This window comes from Sceloporus occidentalis, unplaced genomic scaffold (genome assembly GCF_023333645.1).
Source record: "Sceloporus occidentalis isolate IW3139 unplaced genomic scaffold, rSceOcc1.0.p SCAF_4, whole genome shotgun sequence".
NCBI lineage: Eukaryota > Metazoa > Chordata > Lepidosauria > Squamata > Phrynosomatidae > Sceloporus > Sceloporus occidentalis.
In genome coordinates this window covers 164,533,659-164,558,562 of record NW_028316984.1, presented here as the reverse complement: position 1 = coordinate 164,558,562, position 24,904 = coordinate 164,533,659, and the positions used below count along the sequence as shown (strand labels likewise).

General features: G+C 42.9%; 1 protein-coding gene across 4 annotated transcripts in view; it reads right to left on the bottom strand.

Moving 5' to 3' along the window:
• Nucleotides 1–7,692: 7,692 nt before the first annotated feature.
• The window catches only part of TTLL5 (tubulin tyrosine ligase like 5), a 295,829-nt gene continuing 278,617 nt past the window's right edge, over nt 7,693–24,904 (bottom strand). For all 4 annotated transcript variants that reach the window (XM_089522251.1, XM_089522253.1, XM_089522249.1 and 1 more), the window contains 2 exons: nt 21,722–21,847; nt 7,693–8,287 (listed from right to left, as the gene is read on the bottom strand). In XM_089522251.1, the coding sequence (XP_089378377.1) occupies nt 21,723–21,847 (125 nt within the window). In that variant the 3' untranslated portion in view covers nt 7,693–8,287; nt 21,722. The remainder of the gene's footprint in view (nt 8,288–21,721; nt 21,848–24,904) is intronic.

Sequence of the window (24,904 nt, the reverse complement as noted above, 5' to 3'; positions counted from 1 at the left end):
TAAATGAGGAATGTTTGATCAAAATGCAAACATTCCTGCAATTCAGGAGGCAAAGAAATGTGCCCGCCTGTTTCCATTCATGGATATTTCTTGGTGGACCACTTCCTGTTGGGCTCTGCATTTTCTTACATGTATCACAGACAGTTTGCCCCTTAATTGAATATCACAACCTTGTCTTAACAAGAGGAGTCAGAGCACTGTTTCAACACTTTGCTGCACAACAGAGCTGTAGACAAAGCATGGGTAAAACTTATTTTAGTTGTTTTTTTTTAATCGCAATTTACCAAAGCTTAAATGTGGAAGAAAGGGACATTGACAGATCTGCACTTCTTTAGGGATGAAGAGGATTTTGTTTTTTGTTTTTAAAATGGAATTCAGATGTGGAAGTGTGACAGATCCCTTTCCAGGATGGCCGCACAGCTGCAAAACCATGGGCTTCTGTCACTCACCTTGCCCTTTTCCTCCTCAAGATCCTTCCATGTATTTATTGTGTTTCAAGATGATCCCAATATGGACCAGCAGATGGGTTGTTCAGTGGGTTCACTGTGGTATATATGACCATACTCTCTATCAAAACTTAATTGGAACAGCCAAATAGAGTTGTAAAAGGGTTAAACAATTAGAATTTTGTTAATACACAACTGATCACACATTAACCTCTGAACTATTTAATCATTCACAGATTCTCAAAACTATTCAGTTCTTCCCCCCGTTGACTATGATTCTATGAGTCTATGATTCTATGACTCGATTAAAGCTTTTCCCTATTTCTGTGGCATCTTTCCTCTACCTCTCTGCAGTCCTTTCCCTATCTCTAGGCCATCTTAGAATCACAGAATCATATAATTGTAGAGTTGGAAGAGACCACAAGTTCCACCCAGTCCAACCCTATTCTGCCATGCAGGAACTCTCTATCAAATCATACCTGATAGATGGACATCCAGCCTCTGTTTAAAGACCTCCAAAGAAGGAGACTCCACCACTCTCTGAGGGAGTGTGTTCCACTGTCGAATAGCCCTTTCTGTCAGGAAGTTCCTCCTAATGTTGAGGTGGAATCTCTTTTCCTGGAGCTTGCATCCATTGTTCTGGGTCCTGTTATCTGGAGCAGCAGAAAACAAGCTTGCTCCCTCCTCAATATGACATCCCTTCAAATATTTAAACAGGGCTATCATATCACCTCTTAACCTTCTCTTCTCCAGGCTAAACATCCCTAGCTCCCTAAGTCATTCCCCATAGGGCATGGTTTCCAGACCCTTCACCATTTTAGTCACCCTCCTTTGGACACACTCCAGTTTCTCAATGTCCTTTTTAAATTGTGGTGCCCAGAACTAGACACAATATTACAGGTGGGGCCTGACCAGAGCAGAATAGAGTGGCACTTTTACTTCCCGTGATCTAGACACTATACTTCTATTGATGCAGCCTAAAATCGCATTGGCCTTTTTGGCTGCCACATCACACTGTTGACTCATGTTCAACTTCTGGTCTTCTTGGACTCCCAGATCCCGTAGTCTCGTTCAGCCAGGGTGTTCCCTCATCCTATATCTGCATTTTATTTTTCCACCCTAAGTGCAGTACCTTGCATTTCTCCCTGGTGAAATTCATTTTCTTAGCTTTGGCCCAGCTTTCTAGTCTATTCAGGTCATTTTGAATCTTGATTCTGTCCTCTGGAGTATTAGCTATTCCTCCTAATTTGGTGTCATCTGCAAATTTGATAAGTATGCTCCCAATTCTGTCATCCAGGTCATTGATAAAGATGTTGAATATCACTGGGCCCAGGACAGAGCCCTGTGGGACCCCACTGGTCACTTCTCTCCAGGATGAAAAAGAGCCATTGTTGAGCACCCTTTGGGTTCGGATGGTCAACCAATTACAAATCCATGTAACAGTTGCCTTGTCTAATCCACATTCTAAATGCTTGTTTGCAAGAACGTAATGGGAAACCTTGTCAAAGGCCTTACTGAAATCAAGATATACTATATCCACAGCATTCCCTTCATCTACCAAGCTGGTAATTTTATCAAAGAAAGAGATAAGATTTGTCTTGCATGACTTGTTTCTCTGAAACTCATGTTGACTCTTTGTGAATTTGGAATTGCCTTCTAAATGTTTAGACTCTCTGTTTAATGATCTGCTCCAGAATCTTTCCTGGTATTGATGTCAGACTAACTGGACGATAATTGTTTGGATCCTCTTTCTTCCCCTTTTTGAAGATAGGGATAACATTTGCCCTCCTCCAGTTTGCTGGGACTTCTCCTGTTCTCCAGGAGTTCTCAAAGATTATTGCCAGTTGCTCCAATATTACATTTGCCAGTTCTTTTAATACCCTTGGATGTAGTTCATCTGGTCCTGGAGACTTATATTCGTTTAGGTTAAACAGTTATTCCTGTACTATTTCTTTGCTTATTCTGTGCTGAAATTCTCCTATTCTGTCCTCTGCTCCATTATCCTCAGGTTGAGCACCCTTTTCCTTTTCTGAGAAGATTGAAGCAAAAAAGGTGTTGAGTAATTCTGCCTTTTCTCTGTCCCGTTACCATCTTCTCCACACCGTGGCCCTACCATTTCCTTTTTCTTCCTTTTGCTGCAGACATATCCAAAAAAGCCCTTTTTATTGTTTTTAACCTCTCTAGCAAACCTGAGTTCATTCTGCGCTTTAGCTTTTCTGACTTTACCCTACATGTGCTTGCTATTTGTTTGAATTCCTCTTTGGTGATTTCCCCATTTTTCCATTTCTTATACTTGTTCTGTTTAAAAGTTAGCCGAGTTGAAAATTCTTTAGTCATCCATCCTGGTTTCTTGAGACACCTCCCATTTTCTTCCTCATTGGAACTGTTTGAAATTGTGCCTTCAGTTACAGCTGTCTTGAACTCCCTTCTCTTTTAAGTTTTCCTGACCATGGGATCACCCCCAATATTTCTCTAAGTTTACTAAAATCCGCTCTCTTAAAATCTAGAAGGTGTGTCTGAATATACCTGGCTTCTCCTTTCCATTGTATAACAAACTCCAGGAGAACATGGTCACTTCCACCTAAGGATCCCACCCCTTGCACTCCATTAACTAGGTCATCCCTGTTGGTTAGGATCAGATCCAAAATAGCTGGCCCCCTTATTGCCTCTTCCACCTTTTGGACAATGAAACTGTCTCCAAGGCAATTGAGGAATTTGCTAGACCTTGAGGATTTGGTTGAGTTTGAATTCCAGCAAATGTCAGGATAGTTGAAGTCTCCCATCACTACTACATCTCTCTTTTCTGAGTGTGTGGTCATCTGTTCTAGAAAGGCATCATACAGTTCCTCCGTCTGACTTGGGGGTATGTAGTAGACTCCCACCATAACATCCTTGTTGTTTCCCTCCCCTTTAATTTTTATCCAGATGCTCTCCACCTGGCTTCCATGATTGATATCCTGGATCTCTTCACTGGTGTAAATATCTGACATATAGTGCTGTTCCTCCTCCTCCCCCTTTTGGCCTATTTCTCTTAAAAAGGTTATATCCCTCTATTTGTACATTCCAATTATGAGACTCATCCCACCAGGTTTCAGTGATTCCTATCATATCATATTTGCTTTGTTGTACTAGGAGTTCAAGTTCATCTTGCTTGTTTCCCATGCTCTGTGCATTAGTATAGAGCCATCGCAGACCACGGGTCCCATTTACTTGCTGCCTGTGCAAGGTTTTTTGCCTCCCACTGTTGGGTCCTTGCACTATTTGTCTTGTTTCCTCTATGTCAGTTTGACTATTTTCTCCATCCCTTTCGCCTTCCATAATATTGTCGCCTTCCCCCACGGAACTCAGTTTAAAGCCCTCCTGATCAAATTCTTGAGACTGTTGGCAAAAACATTTCTTCAAACTGGCACAAGCCTGTTGTATACTTTCTCCCCACAGGGAGCTAACTGGCTGGCACCAACTGGGCTTGCCCAGCTTTTCCCTTCAGAGGGAGGAAGTAAAATGGACAGGCTTCTCCAGTCTTAGGACAGTTTGAACTCTGCCATTGTATCTATATTCTTTAAAAGGTAGCAAATGTGTCCATTCCCTACTAAGTTATTTGAGAACGTTGCTGTTGGTTCTGTAACAAGCTGTTCAGATTCATAATTTCAAGCATTTTTATGAGACACGAAAAATTCCAGATAGCACAGCTGAGCTGGTATCAATCTATCATACAGGCTCTTTTGGCTCTGAGCCCGTGACAGGGAAACTCATGCTTAGATAAGAGAGTACTTCCCACTCATTGCTTAACTTTCAACCTTTTAATTGTTACTTCAGGTCTCCATGACCTGCAATATCTCTCGAGGCAATTCAATAATCAGTTGTAGCAGTTAACTTTATCCAGTTAAAGCTTTGTTATATGTCTAACTTTAGGGTATACTTTGAGACCTCAAGGGCCATCCAGTCCAACCCCCTGCCATGAAGGAACACACAGAGCACTCCCAACCACCCAGCCTCTGTTTAAAAACCTACAAAAGAAGGAGACTCCACTCTCTCCAAGGCTGCTTATTCCACTGTCAAACAGCTATTACCATCAGGATGTTCTTCTTAATGTTTAGGTGGAATCTCTTTTCCTGTAGTTTGAATCCACTGTTCCATATCCTAGTCTCTGGAGCGGCAGAAAACAAACAGGCTCCACCCCCAATATGCCATCCCTTCAAATATTTAAACAAGACTATCATGTCACTCCTTAATCTCCTTTTCTCCAGGCTAAACATATCCAGTTCCCTAAACCATTCCTCATAGGGCATACTTTCCAGATCTTTAACCATTTTGGTCACCCTCCTCCAGACACGCTCCAGCTTGTCAACATCCTTTGGTGCCCAGAACTGGACACAGGATTCCAGATGAGGTCTGACCAAAGCAAAATAGTGGTACTATTACTTACTCTTGATGTATACACTATACTTCTATTGATGCAGCTTACAATCACATTCACTTTTTAGCTAATGCATCACACTGCTGATTCGTGTTCACCTTGTGGTCTACTGAAACTCCTACATCCCTTTCATATGTACCATTGTCCAACCAGGTTTCCCCCTTCCTATATATATGCTTTTCATTTTTACTGCCTAAATGTAGTACCTTGAATTTCTCCTTATTGAAATTCCTTTTGTTTTGTTTTGGCCCAGCTCTGTAATCTGTCACGGTCATTTTGAATTCTGCTCCTCTCCTGTTGGGTATTAACTACCCCTACTAATTTGTTGCCATCTGCAAATGTGATGAGCATGCCATCTATTCCATCATCCAAGTCATTGATAAAAATGTTGAATAGCATTGGAACCATGACAAAAACCTTTATTGAATGTCCCACCTTTCACTCAAGATGGGATCCTTCCAAAAACAAATGCAGTTAAATATGGACTAGACAATCCTTCTAGCGTCAGGGAGGAAAGTGTCATGTTAGCAAGAAAGGGTGGAGAAAAGTGGTGTTTATCCCACTAGATAATATTATTTTCAAAGCTGATAAGCCATTTTGGTTTCTTGATGCCGTTGTATTTTCACAGAATGATTAAATAGCTCCAGTGTTTTCACTGTCATCTTTTAAACCTTAGTCTCCTCATTTACTCTCAAAGTTTATATACATCAACAAAGTGTAATGACATTGCTGCTCAGCTTTCCCCAAGATAATCAACAAACTTTCCAGGGCCTTAGGCTTCACATATAACCAGCTGCTACAATAAAGAATCAACCACTTTCCCATCCCTTTCCAAAGTGAAGGCAGAATCCTTGTTTCTACCATTATTCATTGCTACTTTGGAAAAGAACTTAGTAAAGACTAAGCTACATCTTACATCCCACATAATTATAGGGCAAAGACGACAAAACTAATAACCTCCATCTATGATGACACAGAGGGGGAGAAGTAGTTTATTTTCCCCATAGAAATCACTTGGTGGAAGGAGGCAGTGTTTATTTTTAATACATCAATGTTCTCTTGGAATTCTCTTCCACCTTGCCCATGTTGCTTTTCCTTTGCAAGTAGGGTCACAGTGAAAATGCAAGGTTAGAGAAAGAATTAATACCCGCTACTTTCCGCAAGTACACACTTCTGTGCTAATGGTACTTTTCAGCAAACACTGGGTATTTTTGTGGGGGGAATCCAATAGTGTGTTTTTTTTTTAAATTGTAAGTAATGTTTAGTTTGGTTCAGTGAGAACAGAGTAGGACAAGTATATTCTCTGCAAGTGCAAAAAAGAGACAGTGATATTAACATATAATTCCTATGCTTGAAAAAGGAAGAAGGGCAATCATTATGCTTTTGCCACATCCCCTCCCACTAGAGAGGAAACAGGGCCAGCTTGTTGACTGACGTCTCCTGAGGAAGGATCCTCATTTGCCCAGGCTTGACTGGAGAAGCTACAAAGTTTCTGCAATGAGGAATGACAATGATGAGCAGAACAAACTCCAGGAAAACACCACCACAAAACAATACTCACCAACTGAGTTGTATATTGGTACAGAAATTACAACATGATGGGGAAGAGATTTTATTCTAGGAATTCTTGTGCTTCAAGCTTTTTATAAGCGAAATGTCCCCAAATGGTGTAACCTTTCCTTATAAGGAAGTTGGTCCATCCTCTTGATCATTTTGGCTGCTGTTTTCTGCACTTCTTTCACACAAAAATAGCCTTTCCAGGTGCATTGTCAAGAACTATACACAGTATTGCATAGATATGTCTTTGGGAAGGATAACATTGCCAATTTTATTATTTGCTTTTCCAATTATATTGGAAAATATACAGGACACTGGGTTGATATTTTCATTAAGCCACTTAACACAACCTGATTATCTTTCTCGATCAGTCACTGCTACTGAGATCTTATTGACTCATATGTGAAGTTGGGATTTTTATTTTTATTTTTTGCTCCAATGAGCATCACTTTCTACTTTTTTAAACTGAATCTCATTGAACATTTCCTGTTTGAAGAGACCCTTTAGGAACCTCCTTAAGATGCACACTAAGTTCTTTGGGAAGGCAGCTGGTCTGGGAGACAGGACAGGCAGTTACAAATGAAGGCAAAGTGATGGTGTTTCCAGGCAAGATTTTTCCTGGATAACTACAATACCTCCTTAAGGATATCTATCTGTGGGAGCTCCACACAACCTTGTCTATTTGCGGCCCTCCCATGTCCTCTTTTGTTTCTTCCATCTTTTTTCTTTCCAGAGAAAGACTGTTAAGGAAAAAAAAGATGAAATAGGGGCATAACACCTTTTAAACGTGAGCTGTTTGTCTGGAAGCACTCTTAATATGGGGAGCCTGGCTACACACTCCAGTCCAGAAGAAGGCACCATTCTGAGATGGGAGAATGCTCTCTGTGAGATTCAAGAAAACAGGAACAAATTCCTGTTCAGTGAGAAAGCATAATTTTTGTTTATTTTGCAAGTCACTCTTGCTAAGCTTAACTTACCTCCCAGGACAAATAAGTAAAAAGCATTTAGAATACTAAATGGTGCTACAGAAACGTTAAATAATGAAGTGAACAGTATCTATGCTCACACTGCTAATCTGAAGTGACAGAACCCAACTGCTGGAATTTTGGAAACTCAGCTCCTTTAGAACAGCAAGTTATTAAATGTAAATAAATGTGAGGGAAAAACAGCATAACACATGGGGGGGGGGGGAGAGAGTTTCCCGCTCAAATAAAATTAAACGCCAACTGATTGGAAGAATGTTACTCAGTATAATAAATGTAAATTATAAGCTAAACAAACAAAATGAATGACTTTATTCAGAGTGAGCATTTCTATGGCTTCCAGCCAAAATTCAAGATATCAGCCAGTACAAGTGTCTATAGTCAGTCAGTGTTTCAACCTTTCACATCAACTTGTGGCCATACAGTATGAACTTTGCTCAGGATATGATAATAAATCTTGATTGTTAAGGTGAACTGGAATGACTGAGTGGCTGGATAACATGGGCCTTGGGAGACAGAATGCAGGCAACAACTGAGAACTTTGGTCTTCGACAAGTCATAACCACAGTCTGATGGCTATCTGATGGAAGATGTGAAACAATGCAAAGGAAGCCCTGAGGCGTGAGCAGCAAAAACTCAAAGCAAGTAGAAAGGCTCAAGTCTGCACTCCAATACTGCTTCCTCTTAACATTGGTTGTTTTCCTTTCCTTGGGGAAAATTCTAGAGTACGCAACAGATCTTGCTGTCAATCTGGGTGTTGTCAGGAGTGTAGAATGATGAACAGTCATCCTTGCTTCATTTTCTCCTTGCATGTTCAAGTACTGAACTGGTTGTTCACTCATTAGCCATAATCCATCACTTCAAAAAGTAAGTTGCCACAGGAGCTGAAAAAAGACACAATAAAATATGGTGAATGGTTTTAGAGAAGTGTGCACTGCCTATAGAATGTAGGACTTTCCCTCCATGTAAACTGCAAAATAAGTATGAATGATCCTAGAGGGCTTTAACTGTAGGTGTAAGAGAAATCATTCAAGAGATTTTGATTCTTGTAATCTACACCCTGCTAGTCTATACAACAGAAACCGAAGTGTGCACAATAGTATGCCTACATTTCCATGGTGAATAGTCATATTTTAGGGAAATGGGTGCCAGCTGTTCTCTAGGATGCTCACGGTGCTGCAAGTTGGACACCACAGTGACCAACAGGCAGTGTAGGAAGTGAATGTCTGGACATGTACTAGAGGAGGAATAATGCATTAAAACCAGATGTTCCTTCCAATATTGTGACTACTGCTGTAGCTCTGCTTCTCAATCTATACTCCATCACGGCATCAAATAGCTACGTTGCTGGGAAAAGTCTATTCTGTTTTCTTTTTTTGATCTCATATTTGCAGATTAATTGTTCTGTTCTCTGCCTTCTTCAAGAACTTAAGACAGATTTGGGGATGCCTTCATATTGTTTCCACTGTTCTTCATTTTCAACAATAACATAACATTTTTTTCATTGTCATCGTCTTCCAACACAACACCAAAATTCTTAGCAACATAATCAAATTTGAATTAGATGATACACATTCCATGGACAAATATATTTAGAAAATTAATTTGCCAAAATCAATTTGAGTTTTGCTTTGTGTAATAGCTGCTGAGAGGAGTGTTAAAAATATTAGCAATACAATATTAGTAAAAATATTAGTCAAAGTGCATTCTTTTATTTCATTTTTATATCTCTCGTACATAAAATGTGTGCAATTTGTATATGCTAAAGAGTGCTGTAGAAAGAAAGAAAGAAAGAAAGAAAGAAAGAAAGAGGGACTCGGTAGACTGACCAGTCCACATTACAGTAATTTTACCTGGACTGGTTAACAAAAAGTTGCTGAAAGAACTTAAGGCACTTTCAAGACCTAGAAGACCACTTTGTACATTACAAGTTTTGTTGTTCCCCTAACCAACCATTTTGTTAAAATATCACCAGTATCTACATACAAGTCAAGCACAGGTATGCCAAATCATTTCCAGATGTTCAGATTATGCCTTATTCATGAATGGACAAAGGTACACCTCCCTCCCCCCCTTTTGCCACATACTGATATTTTGATTATATGAGCCAACTGTTGGAAACATTACCATGTACAAAAACATTTTCTGGGTGACTCACTATTTCAGCTTGATTTTGTTTTCTCTAGTGCTATATAGATTACTAGCTGCTTCTCAAGACCAATTCAAGATATTGGTGTTAATCAAGAGAAGCCTTCCACAGCCTAGTCCTGCTGCATCTAAGCATATTCTTGTCTCCACTGATGTAAATAGATGGCAGCAATGATGGGTGAATGCATGTTGGCCTTTACTTAAATCCCTTCAGTGGGAGAGGAATCCCAAATTCACTGCCTGATGAGATCTACCTCCAGCTTTCCCTATAAAGTTTAAGGGGGGGAAATGAAATCTTTCCATTCATCCTTAATAGATTAAGTATGTTATAGATTTCTAAAAAATACCAATTATAAGTGTTTCCAACCACAACTCTACACTAAAAGGATTAGCTGTAATATCACTAGCCTTTCTGATTGGAGATTTTTATTTATTTATTTTTTAATAAAAGAGTCTTAGAATACTTTAGCACATAGGCTGCATAATAATGGAAATAATAATGAACCAGCTTTAATAAGTCAATATTTTGCAATTACATTGATTGCATTAAATATTTTATATAAAATGCATATCAAAGAAAGAAAGGTAAGAAAGAGAAAGTTAAAACAGATCATTTCAAGTTTCCTCCAAGATGTTCCCTTTACTAAGTCACCCCTCTGTTTTTACAGGGGATCTGATCCAGACCCTGCCACAAAAATGAAAAATTGCCAATATTCAACCCTGTGGGTGCGTGCCATGGATGCGCCCCCATTTTGTCCCCCTCTGTTTGCTGCCCACAAATGGACGAGGGACGCAGATTCCAAGTCTGCAAAAAAGGAGGGGTGGCTGTATTTATAAATGCAAAATAAAAATATTGTGAGACAGGAAATACTAAGGAATTTCCAAGACTTTTGAGTCAGTTTTCAATGTAAAACTGCCATTTTTCCCACCTGAGAAAATAAAATATAATTGGGGAATCTTTCTGTGTGCCACCACTGTAGTGCATTGGTATCAATTTCATAATAAATACAACTGAAATAAAGCAAATCAATGCGTACATTTTGTATCAAACACGGATTTGATTGAGTATACAATTTTTGGGAAATACAGGAGTATTGGCATCTCTCCACCTTCTTCCTAAGAGAATACCATTTTGGCATTTTAGAGTATGATGGGTCTAAGAGAACTGAGAAAACTAGTTCTGACAGAGAATCATACCAAAAGGTAGGCCTATGAAGTCAGGAATGTGCCCTTCAAGTCCTGCCTTCTAAGCAGTCTTTCTCCTGCAGATCCAGAGAGCTTATGATGCTTGGCTCCAATTCCTATCTGGCCCAACCAGTCCGGCCAATGGGAGAGTACAATGACCTCCTCTTACACACTATAGTCTCTAGCACTGCCCAGAAAGCCTCTCCTGAGGATCAAGTGATCCAAAGGGAAGGCCCAGGCACAGCCGAGGAGGTGGAAGTAGCTCAGTGCTGGAAGACTTTCAGAAAGCAAAGGCGGTGACAGTAAGAATCTTCTTGCATATGGATTCATTCTTCTAGCATTGAGTACTGGATGCAACATCATCACACATAAAAAAGACACCAGTAATTAACCTGACACTTTCAGAAACCAACCCTAATAATCATGAACAAGGATACACCATTAATAAAACAGGAAAGTGGAGCTGCCAATACAGATGCAGCACATATGGCTCCTATTCAGTACGGCAGATACTCCTCCACGACATTCCCATCTTCCTCTCTTTTTTCTCATCCAAAAAAGAGTGGGTATCTTCCTTGTGATGATATTGCTGACAAAGGGTTGCGAGGCAAAACCTGCACCTTAAACCTTTAACTGCATGCACTGTACCACTGCCTGCCCCTCTGCCACAATGAGAAGCTTTTGCTCACAAACAAGACCAGTCTTTCCCAGACTTATAAAGCTACTTTTGCTTCCTTTTATCTGTCCTGAAATACTCATGATTTAGCTTCAAGGCACAATCCCAAGTTATTATGAGGAATACTAAAGTCAGTTCTCCCTATCTGCTTTCTACATAACACACATAAATTTATATATCTTTATGGTATATCTCTATACATGCTTACTAGTCTTTTCTCTAAGCAGAAGACCTCCAAATCCTCAAGAGGGATTTCTCTTTAGCTCTTTATCAAACTACTATTGGATAATTCTTTTAAACTTCTGCTGCTGAAATTAATGAAACCATCTACTCACCTTCTCTTATAGGTATTTCCACATGACAATGGAATAGGGTATCCCTTTTCCTAGTTAAGTGGATAAGAATTTGGTTAAAACTTATCCATTTTTTTTCTTGAAATCTGACAAAGGATATTCCTACTCATCCTCTGTCCCTGGTCTTTAACATGGCACAGGTTGTACTCACTATTCCAAAACCATTTTCTGCACTATTATGAGTTGTTCTGTTTCAAAATTAGGATATTTCCCCACTACTAATATTTTAAAATCTAAACCTAAATAGAGTGAACAGGTATTATAATAGGGTACACTGAACATATGTGGACCATATATGCATGGTCACTCAAATAATTGGTAGAATCTAGGCCATTACTTGCCACACTTTGCTAAACAGGAGCAAGAAAGGCTTGAGCCCCTCCATCTTGCATTATTCCTTTCCATGTATGTTAACGTTGCACATTGGAAGACAAATCCTTGTGTTCCATGCAAACAAGATCGCTGATTCAACAGAGAGGGCTTCTGTCTACCTGTGTTTAACCTAGGCAACACTCAGACCTGGGAGAGGACTGCTCAAAGTAAGTAGCTGCTTTTGGTAAGAAGGCTGTCATGCACGCCCAGGATCTAAATTCAATGTGATAATCTACACACATTACATGGGAAAAGATGACAGAATTCAAGACAACATGACTCCAGATTCCAGAAGTTTAATGTCTGAAAACTCCCTCATGTAAAAGAATCCCTGCAGGCAGTAAACAAGAGGAATACTGAGTTTTATCACCTCAATGTATTCTCAACTCAGAGAGCTGGTCTGAGACATTACTCTTTCTCTTCTACCTCAGGGTTTCATGTGTGCTTCCTATACATGAAAAATTGCTCTGCAGGCTTGGCCTGTCCTCTTTGTAGCATGCAATCAGCAGATAACAGGAAACATCTTCTTCCTCTCATAAAACAAAAAGATTGACCTAAAATTTTAGGGGCATACTATTCTCATAAACTGAGTGTTAAGTATCTATCCACTCCTCATATGAAATAAGCACTGCCTTTCAGATGTAATGCAGGGGTGGATGTACATTTTGACATTATGTACTTAATATTCTCTAAGAAGGGCTTTGGAGGAGTACCACTTCCAGAAAGCAGCTTTAAATGTTGTTAGTATTGTGTCAGTTTCCACTGAAAAGATTAAGAGGTGCAACTACAAAAACTGTACATGCTATAGTAACTTGCATACTAAGGAGATCTAAAAGGTGCAACTAAAATGAACTTTGATACTTTTCCGCATCCCATTCCATTGTGATTAAAATCTTCCCTGCTGCCATTTTGCTAGAAAAGGGGGTTCTGTTGGTGCCTCATAACCTTTCTGTTCATATTTCCCCCTTTTTACACCCACATATGTATGCATATATGCCAACTGAGGAAAAACATGTCCTACATGTGATGAAGTGCATTCTTGGTCACAATAAATCTGTTAGTATTTAAGGCCCTACAACACCGCTGTTGCAATTATCATGCTTACAGATGTTTAATCTATGACTGCCATTTGTAAACTTCACAAGTGCCACATTTGTAGCATCTACTGACGTGGTAAAATGTGATGAGAAACCAAAGGAATCATGAACATCACACAGCAAGTAGATGTTGTATATGTAGTTTCCCTTAACCTTATATGGATGCTGAAGAGAATCATGGTTTTATGTACTTTATTAAAATATTTATATCCTGGCCTACTGTATATCATGTCACTTCAGGATAGGGTACAATAAAATCCAATAAATCAATTGGAAATAATTGAAAACACTAAGAGCTAAATTTACTGTATAAACTCATGTGTAAGTCTAGAGAACGATTTTACCAGTTAAACACAAGACAATGTAAAGCCAGTTAAAACCACTTGTGTTAAAACTTGTGTTAAAACCACACACATGCACAGATTTGGATGAAATCAATTCAGCCCCAAGGGACCGTGTTTTTTGCTTGGTGATGGAAATAAACCCATGTTGGCACCAATCAGGCCTCCACAAGGAGAGTATTCCTCAACTGTGGTGCCACAATAGGGAAAGGCCTCTCCCACAAAATATCACTTCCACTGGTAGGATACAGAGGCACTCTTTCAAGTGCTGAGGTACCTTTTGGGGCTTTGAATATGTAACTTAATATGAGGTCATTTCAGTCCTTTTACTGTATAATCATACATTTTAAGGGTTTTTTCCCCAGTTACTGGGCCTCACTACAAAATTAAGGAACTCACATGATTATGCCTTGTGTACTGTCTTGTACAGTGTATCAACAGCACAATAAATAGGTGGAAAGTGTGCAAGTTGTACAATTCAAGTGGTTTAAAAAAGTAATTAAAAGTAACTGCGAGGCTTTTGAGAAACAGAAAAGTAATGCATCATTTTTAAAAGAACTGCAAATACTGCAAAATTGAAATATTGAACTACTCTGAGTGGAGCTAGAAATGTAACTAATTATCTTTCTGAAGTTACTCTTCAAGATGTTAGTGCACACATGTGCTATTAAACTCCAAACATACTACATACACACTGCAGACTTCCAGATCCTTCAGCTATCAGTGGCACATAAGTTAAGCTTCTAGGGAGAGCACTGGAGGAGAGAAGAAGTTTGAGGTGAAGGTTTCTGAAGCCAATGGGTTTACAAAGAAATTCGGAAACAGATGGAAACCAAACACCCAGGGGAAATATAAGAGCAGGTGTTGACTATTCAATACATTGTCATGCTTCCTTCCATATTCCTGAAATACTGAGATCATATTTCTTGCTAATCCCCTTCTCAAGACTAAAAGGCTATATGAACATCAACTGCAACAACTGATCAGGATTTGGGTTATACTGGAGAACAAATTATGTGCAAGATGAGGTGGACTACAACTGGTGTTTCAAGCAGCACAGTGAAGACTTCAAATGCCTTCAAAGGATCACTGTAAACCAGTTGCCATAATCATGATTTTATTTCTGTGCTGGGGCTAAGGAGGCATGTTCACAACGTGTAACTTCCTTGTGCAATGAGGTATTTCGCACTCAGGCAGCCAAACCAAACTAAGGCTGAGGTCACATATAGCATGCAAGTGACAGGCAGGAGAAATGAACGTTGGGTACTTACCGTGACACGTTCATTTCCAGCAGACGAGGGTCCTGGCATCCTGAAACCTGGGTTATGCACCTCCCATTAGCTCCTGTAGGCAGGGACAAAAGAAAGACCCCCTATATAGGGAGGGGCTAACCCCCCTGGGCCTCAGTCAATAACAAGCCAAGCGAATAGCAAATAAACCAAGAACTGGACCTTTATTGGTAACAAAAACAGCAACAATAACTATAAACTTTAAAGGCCATCTCCTGGGGAGCCAGGCCTCATAAAGAAATCAAACAACCAGCAAACAGAAAACTTTCACAGAGACACCCAACAGGCTGAGCTGGAACACATGTGGCACCCCGGGCAGGCAGGATGCCAGGACCCTCGTCTGCTGGAAATGAACATGTCACGGTAAGTACCCAACGTTCGTTTTCCCAGCAGAGAGGGTCCTGACCTCCTGAAACCTGGGATTTACCAAAGTCCTCTCAAGTAGGGAGGGGAGGTGCCTAACTAGAACCTGCGGACTCAGCCACCACCTGCTGGAGGACTCTCCTTGCGAAGGCCGCCTCGGCGGATTGGAACACATCCAGCTTATAGTGCCTAATGAAGGTGGAGGGGGACTTCCATGTCGCCGCCCTGCAAATCTCGGCTAGAGAGGCATTAGTGATCAGGGCCGCCGATGTAGACGCACTCCTCGTAGAGTGGGCCAACAGTCCCTCAGGAGAGGTGAGGTCCAGGACCCGATAGCCCTCCTCAATACATGTCCTGATCCATCTACTCAGGGTAGAGGCTGACACCTTACGCCCCAAGGACCCCTGGTGAAAGGAAACATACAAGGCCTCAGAAGATCTAAACGCAGCAGTTCTCTTGATGTAGACCTTCAGAGCCCTGTGCACATCCAAAGTGTGCCAGATTTTCTCCAAGTCCTTTTGGGGATTGGGCAGAAAGAAGGCAAAAGCATGTCCTGGGAGACATGAAATGACGAACTGACCTTTGGCAGAAAGGTAGGATCTGGTCTGAGGCACACCGAATCTGGTCTGAAAATGCACAAGTCCTTGCGGATTGACAGAGCTCCCAGCTCTGACACCTGCCTGGCAGATGTTATGGCTGTAAGGAAGATGACCTTAAGGGTAAGGTGCTTCAAGGAAGCCTCCCGGATAGGCTCGAACGGTCCCACTGTCAGGGCCTTTAGGACCGTGTGAAGATCCCAAGTTGGGAAGCGATGTCTGGTGGGGGGCGCCCTGTTGGAGATGCCTCTCAACAGCCTCCTAATGTGAGGGTGAGAAGCCATAGCTGCAGCCCTTCTATAAGGCAACACCGAGGTGATGGCGGCTATCTGCCTCCTGACTGTGTTGGGCCTGAGACCCTTCTTAATGCCGTGCTGAAGGAACTGAAGCAGGTCTGGAACTGAGAAGGTGAGGCAATTAATGCGCTTCAGCTTGCACCACCTCTTAAAGGATCTAAAGGTGGCTTCATAGATGCGGTTGGTCGAGGGACGTCTTGAAGCCAGGATGGAGTCTATGACCTCTGATGAATATCCACATTGCCACAACATGTCGCATTCAGCCTCCAGGCGTGAAGGTTCAGCCACTCTGGGTCGGGGTGAAGAATCTGGCCCTGGCTCAGGAGGTCCTGGCGGTGAGGTAGGGCCATGGAGGCTGACGTCATGGTCAGGATCTCGGAGAACCACGCCCGCCTGGGCCATGCCGGCGCCACCAGAATCAGGTTGATCCTGTCTCTGTGGATCTTGGCCACCAGCCTGGACAGAAGTGCCAGAGGGGGAAAGGCATAAACCAAGGTCCTTGGCCATTGAAGGTTGAGAGCATCGACTGCCTCAGCCCCCTCCGTTAGGAACCGAGAGACAAACCTGGGCAGCTTGGTGTTTACTGGGGAGGCGAACATGTCCACCAGTGGCTAGCCAAGACGCTGAGTTATCTGGTGGAATACCTCCGGGTGGAGAGCCCATTCGCCCTGGTCAATGTCCGACCTGCTCAACCAGTCCACGACCGTGTTGAGGTCTCCCTGAAGATGCTCTGCTTCGATGGCGATGAAGTTTGCCTCTGCCCACTGGAACAGCAACAGAGACTAGTCCATCAGTGCTCTTGATTTTGTTCCGCCTTCGCGGTTGATGTGTGCCTTGGCTGTTACATTGTCCGTTCTGATCAGCACCGCTCTACTGACGACCGACTTGCAGAATGACAGGAGAGCCAGCCTGACCGCCCTGAGCTCCAGCCAATTGATGCTCCTGGCCTGTTCCCCGGGCGACCATCTCCCCTGAGCCACCATCTGACCACAATGAGCTCCTCAGCCTCTCAAGCTCGTGTCGGTCGTTATCTGGATCTTCTCTGGACTCCAGATCAGACGTCCCCTGCGGACCGCTGGTGATAGTCACCACCGAAGGGATTCGAGCACCCGTGGTGTAATAGAAATCTTGAGATTGGACATTGTCACGATAGCCTCTTGATGAGGAAGGAGCAACCACTGGAGAGGTCTCGAGTGGAGTCTGGCCCATGGAACACAATCCCTCACTGCTACCATGAGGCCCTGGAGATGCGCCAGGAGGGGAATGCCGGCCCTGGGCTGGGTCAGGATCTGGTTGACCGCCTTGACGATGGCTTGGATCCTCTCTGGCGTGAGAGATATTAGTCCCCTCTCTGTGTCAATGCACACCCCGAGGTGTTGGATCTGACGGGCTGGTCTGATGGAGCTCTTGGCCATGTTGACCAGAAAGCCATGTTGTTCTAGGGAGGAGAGGATCTGCCGAACATCCGACTGCCCCTGGGGAAGCGAGGGTGATCGAATCAACAGGTAGTCCAAGTATGGATAGACATGGAGGCCCCTTGCCCTCCAGTGCGACACTAGCACCACCAGGACCTTCGTGAACACCCTCGGGGCCAAAGACAAGCCGAAGGGAAGCGCCCTGTACTGGTAGTGGCAGTTGTCGTAGGCGAACCTCAGGTAGCGCCGGGATATGAAAATAAGCGTCGCACAAGTCCAAAGAGGCGAGAAAGTCTCTGGGCTGAATGGCCTCCAACATGGATTTTAGAGTCTCCATCCAAAACTTCCTGACGGAAATGCAGGTGTTGACCAACCTTAAATTTAAAATAGTTCTCCAGGCTCCGTTCTTCTTTGGGACCAAGAAGAAAGTGGAGTAGCAGCCCCTGCGCTGCTGGGAGGGCGGAACCTCTTCTATGGCTCCCAAGTGGAGCAAATCCCTGATAGCGTACAGTAGGAGGCGATGTTTGGCTGAGTCCTTTGTTTTTGGAGATGGGATGAACCTTTCTTGAGGTTGGCGGTGAAATCCTATTCGGTATCCCGCCTTAAAGGTGTTCAGCACCCACTGGTCCTTGATGTCACTGGTTCCCATACCGTGACAAAGTCTCTCAGCCGGCCCCACACTGGGTGCGCCCCGTCAAGACTATTGCTGCTTGCGGCCTCCCCTGCCTCCTCCGGGCTGCCCTCTCTGCTGAAAAGGCGCACGGGGCTGTCTAGGCTGTTGTCTGGACTCTCCCCAGTGCTGGCCGAATGGTCTGGAGTCTCTGGCCTGGAAGGATGTGGAGGAGGAAGTGGGGGAGAAGGGTCTGGAGGAACGAAAAAACTGTTTCCTCGATCTAGCCCTGACCCTACCCTCTGATTTCTTGCCCCCTGGTAAAGCTTTTTTTCTTGCCCTTGTCTTCAACAAGAACCTGGTTGAGGGACTCGCTGAACAATTTTGTCCCAAAGAAGGGAGTGAAGGCCAAATTATGCTTTGATTTTCCATCCACGTTCCAGTTTTTAAGCCAGAGCTGGCGACGGGCCATGACCGCTGCCGCCTGGGCCCTGGCACAGTATTGAACTGCATCCAAAGTCTCATCTGGGTGTAGGCTGCCACTAAGGCTATCGTCCACAGGAGAGAGGCTCTAGCCACTATGGATGCTGCTGCCGCCACCCTGATCACCACTGACATGGCCTCGTGGGCCTTTTTTAGGGCTGATTCAGCTTTTGTGTCCTCCGGGATTTTGAGCGTGTCTTCTCCGTCTTTACAAAAAACGATGGAGGACACCAGCACGGACACGGGCATCCACGATCGGGACCTGTAACCTCTCCATCACAGATGGAGGGAAGCTGTAAAGCTTCTTTAGTAAGCCAGGGAATGGCCCTGACGAGGCGGGCCTGTTCCATTCGGCCCTGATGACCTCCATGAGGTTGGCTGGGCAGGGCATCTCTGACAAGGTTGGGGTAGGGACCAGGAGAAGCCCTTCCCCCACCCTGGGTAAATCACTATCTTGGGGGGACTTGTCCTCCGAAGGGGGGGAATAGCGAGGGCCTTTAAGGTCTTCTTGAGAAGCCTCGGGAAGTCCTCGGCTCTGAACATGCGCGCCGAGGCCGTGGGGGGCTCAGGCTCGTTGGCCTCATCCTCCCCCAAAAGCTCCCCCTCCTCCAACTCACCTCTGGCCCCCCTGTCCCCTTCTAGGTCCGAGGTGGCCAGGTCTGCAGGAGAGGAGCGATGTTCGGAGCGCCTCCGCCTCTTAGGGGGGCACTCCCCTCCGGCGTCTGCTTTGGAGTCGGAGAGGGATACCTCATCCTCCTCCCCGGGTCGCCAGTCTAGGGCTAGCCCTGAACACCCTACCTGGGCAGGGAACAAATCCACGTCCCCGCGGCCAAGCCGAGGGAGGGCAGAAGACTGGTCGCCCTTTGGATGGTGGTCTCCGCGGCCGCCACTAAGATGGCGGCCCGCATGGACCTCTCCAAGATGGCGGCCCCCGCGGTCCTCCTTAAGATGGCGGCCGGCGGTCACGTGGCCAAGATGGCGGCCCCCATCCCGGTGACTAGCCTGGCATCCCTCAGCCCCGGAGGTGCTAGCGCTGTAGGCCTGAGCTGGGGCCACCCTGGATGCAGCCTCTGCCGCGGTGCGGGTGGTCAGGGGCTTGATTTGCGCCACCTCGAGGGCCGGCGCCAAGCGTGGTTGGAGTGCCCAGCCAGTCCCCAGTGCTGTGGGCCAGGCCTGGGAGCTCCCAAGGCCAGTGAAAGGTAGGAGGCAGGGGGGAAAGGAGGAGACCCACTCCCGGGTCTCCGCATGAGCGGGCACTCTCCACAGCAGCGGAGGCTCCGCCATGGTCCCTGGCCTGCAGGGACTCAGCAGAGGGGAAGGCTGCGGTGGCCCCGCCAGCCAACCGCAAAGACGCGAGGCCAGGAAGGCCTCCAGCCTGTCTCGCCTGTGAAACGTCCCCCAGCCCTAAAAAACTCACCGCCTTGCGAGGAAAAATAGCCCTGACGAAATCGCTAAGCTCCCAGACTGCATTCACCTCGGCGTGTATGGCTGGTGCCAGGGCCTCTTCCACGCCTTGGGGACCTATGAGGCCTGGGCAGAAGGATGGGGCCTGATCCTTGCCATGGAGGGGGAGTCTCTCCTCTGCCTGGCCCTCTACCTCTCCCTCTGTCGCCGGCTCTTGCTGCTGCGCCGGCAGACCCTGAGCTGGGGAAGCCTGCACTTGGGGAGGCCCTTCACCCGTGCTCTTAGGGTCCTCTGCCATAGCCACCACCAAGAAGGGAAGGAAGGCAGGGAAGAAGGGGGGAGGGAGGCCAATGGAACAAACGCTGACCACTTCAACAAAGGAAAAATGAATTTGTTGGCGAAGAAGTAAGTCCTGTTAGGAGCATAGGCAGGAACAAGACTGAGGCCCAGGGGGGGTTAGCCCTTCCCTATATAAGGGGCCGGTCTTTCTTTTGTCCCTGTCTACAGGAGCTAATGAGAGGTGCATAACCCAGGTTTCAGGAGGTCAGGACCCTCTCTGCTGGGAAATGGAAGTGAGGACTGGTATTAATGAGATTACTACTGGGAAGGAGGGAAACTGGAAATGTACAGAAGGATTCTTGCTTGGGCTGATTCTTGGCTCAAGAACACTACAGACAATGAACATTACAGACTAAAAAGAAAATGGGAATAGGATTACGTTTTCTTTTCACAAAATGATTAACTAAGCTTCATGCAAGTTGCAAAAGGTCTTACATTTATTGTGATACACTGCTCAATTCATAAAGCGTTAATAGTTAAGTTGATAGTTTCACTTAGTTTTTAGTTTAACAGATGCACTCAGAAAATGGATTTAAATCAGAAATGCCAAATCAGTGAAAACAATGGAGTATTGTTTATTGAAGTGTGCAAGTGATGTCTATCTTAGCTCTTAATCTGAATGCCCTTACTTAAACCATTCATTGTGCCTTGCAGAATTCATTAAATTGATAGTTTTAGTTAGCTTTTAATTTAAGAGATGCACTCAGAAAACAGATTTAAATCAAAGAAGCTGCCAATGCCAAATCAGTGAAGACAATGGATTGTTGTTTATTGTAATATAAAGTTCATGTGGTGACTATGTCAGCTCTTAATCTGAATGCTCTTACTTAACTAATAAAGTTTTCATCAGATATAAATACAGATCTCCACCTTATTGCCTTGGCACAACTGTAGAATTCTAGCTATTGGTACATTCAGGAGTATGTTTGGCAATGTGATGACAGCCCCAAGATGGCTACATATTATGCAACTTGTCTTCTATCACTAGAGATCTGATAGTTTCCCCAAAGAAATCATAATATAATATGCCATCATCCCCTTGACCAAAATTTGCAGACCTGACTGTTCAGCTTTTTAAAAAACACAACATAGTGGGCTACACTGACTCCTTTATTTCTTATTTAGAATACACTGGCATCTGTATGTTAAGTACACACAGATTTGTTGCAGACCTCAACTATGCCTAACTTTTTAATACAAAGCCATATCTAATAATTTAGATAATTTAATAAAAAGCCCTTTTGTAGGAATGTGCTTCTTTTCTTCTTCATAGTTTCTCTTTAACTGAGCTGGTAGAATTATAGAATTACAGAAAGAAATGAGTGGGGAACATGGAAGTGCCTACTCTTACCTTAAGCTGGCCCTCCCTCCACGGGTCTTTTCCTTCTTTGCTCTACAACAGTTTCAATGGTTCTTGTCCGTCCAGAAAAAGGTCTAGTTCTGGCAAATATAATCTGGGGACCAGCTTCCAAAGGACCTGGAAAATGGTGAAAAGTGGATTAGCCTGAGATAAGCCTCTTTATGTTTTTGCAGTGAACTTTATTTATCACCTACCCATCCCAGGAAAGGAAACAAGAATGCCATGAAAACCAAATGTCATGCCCACATGAAGCTTTGTACAATATTTAACCCAACCCCTCTAACATATGCTTCAGTGATCTTATCAACATGACATAGGAATTGAGTCACCGTGGAAGTATCTTGGCATTTATGCTTTTCAGAGGCACAAAATGTAGCTGCGGATTGCACACAAAAAAACATAGAATGTGGAGTCAAAGATGTCAGCCCCAGATGCTGGTGAAACGTCAGGAAGAAACTCTTCTTAGAACATGGCCATATGGCCCGAAAACCCCACAAAAAACTAAACATAGAATGGATTATCTGTCCATATTTACAAGGTGGAAATAATATTGCTACTCATACTCTTATGTTTTATTCTGGCCAAAAAGCTCAGCTCAGTAAGACAGGTCAGGCTTTATTGAACCTGGACACGTTTTGTGCAGTAGGAAAAAAAAAATCTGTACAATAGGAAATATGTTTCTATGCAACTGGTAATATTGACCAGTCAGAAAAAAAGTTATTTCTTAAAGCAAACAAACCAACCATAAATTAAAATTACTACTGTTACCTTTCAGTTTTTCCAACAATAATATATTATTAATATAATATATTGTTGTTTTGTTCCTACAAGTCATTGCTAACTTATGACAACTCTATCACGGGATTTTCTGAGGCTGAGGGTGTGTGACTCACTCAAGGTCACCCAGTGGGTTTTCATGGCTGAGCCCTGGTCTCCAGAGTTGTAATCCAACACTCAAATCACTGCACCACAGTGGCTCTTAATATATTATTGGGACCAATTATGGGTTCTCAGCTTCTTGGTTATACAGGGATTCTCTGTTCTCAACAATCCTAAAAGAAGGTGTTCTGTGCCAGAAATAGGTATATGGCATAGAACAGAAAGTGATCATTTAATTTTAATTTTCCTATACATCCTGGGTCCAGATGATCTGAAGGACTGTATCTCCCTTTAAATAAATAAAAACATTCTTGTGCAGTCAGGCTTTTACAAATTTACAAGTGTTAGGCTTTAAATGATGTGTCATTCAGATTTTTAATTTGTATAGAGTTTTTAACATATTTACATTTTAATGCATAACTATTGTACCTTTTTAAATTGTTAAATTTGTTTTTAAATTTTATATTTGTACACTTTAATGCTTTTATACTGTTTTTATATTGTTTTTAAATTGTATTGTTTTAAATTTGCTGTTCACCCCCTTGAGTCCCTATATTGAGAGAAAAGTGGGATATAAGTAACAGTAATAATAATAATAATAATAATAATAATAATAAAAAAATGTTGGAGATGTGAGAAAGCACCAGGTTCATTTTTGCATATGTGGTGGCATTGTGACTTTGCTAAAAAAATATTGGGCTCAAATTCATGAAAAAATTCAAAAAATATTAGATTGTCAGGTTAAATTGGAAGTAAAATGTTTTTGTTTTTTTTTTTTGTTAAATATGATTTCTGATTCTAAAATAGAAGATAAATTTGGCAAACTTTTATTTTATATGATATTGGCGGCTCGAATCACCTTTGCTTCACAGTGGAAAGGAGAACGACATCCCACATGGGAAGACTGGTTGATGAAACTGATGAACTATATGGAGATGGACCAACTTACTTGCTTAATTAAAGGAAATGATTAGGAAAAATGGAAGAAATGCTGGGAACCTTTAATAAATTTTGTTAGGTTTGACAAGAAAACGATCAATTTTATTTGGTAAAACTTGAGTCAATAGATAATATGTAAAAATATGTAAGAAATTTGATTTAGATTTATAACAGAGTATTATAGTAAAATGAAACGAGGAGAAATGATTTAAGTTAAACAGAAATTAAATGGCAAGTAGATAAATAAATAATAATAATGGGTGTATTAATGTATATTGACTTGAATAATGCAGACTATTGGACACTTTAAGGAAATAATTGTATTGTCTACTTTATGTTTAATGTTGTATGTGTGATAGTATGTTATATGTTATGTATTTTTATATGAATGTTTTTAACAATAAAATTTAATAATAATAATAATAATAATAATAATAATAATAATTTCTTCTCCTGTCTATCTCTTCCTATCTTCTCTCCCATTTGTTGTTGTAGAAATAAATTAGTTATCACAGCATTGCAAATCTTGCACTAGCAGTTGGGATGGATAATACTTCCCCCCAATTTCACACTTGCTATTATTTGCATAGCAATCCACACAAGGCAGTACTGATGTAGCCTCACATTCCAGAAGCAGGGGGAAATCAGGGCTTTTCTGCCTATCGCACATGTAAAAGTAACAACCAGAATCACTCTGACATGCTACACACACTGCTGACATAAGGGCAGATCCAGGAAAATGGAATCCCCAGTACATTCTCTCTGACTTCTTGTGCAGTATAAACACAAAAGCTTAGAATAATTCCTGCACAAGATTCCTGAACTCTTTGTTCCTTAACTTTGGCGTGTTACAGACAGGCCAATGAGATGCCATCGTTACGCGCGAGGGGCAGCGCTTCTTGACATGCCTTGCCCCTCGCACGTAACGAGTACATCGAAATGGCGCCACCGCATAGATGGGTGCTGCCATTTTGACGTTGTGCACTGGAAGTGGCACCGCAAGTGCGTGCCTCGCACCTTGCAGCTCCACTTCCGGGGCGCAGGAAGAAGCACCATTTTGGCGCTTCTTTCTTGCTGCGCCCGGGAACTGTGTGGTTTGGCTGCTACGGTTCCCGGACGCAGCAACCGGCAGCAGTGCAAGACTGCCCGTTTTGGGCGGTCTGTAATGCGCCAATATGAGCAAGTAGTATACTTTGCCTGTATAAATATGCTATTTTCCTTTTCAAAATTTCTAGAATGTGCTCTTAAAACATAGCAGAAAATGCCCTTCTTTAAATTGTCATGTATCCTGCTTGCTATTGGTATGCTGGGAAGCAACAAAGTCTTTCATCATAATTTTCCATGTTATATCAAGTT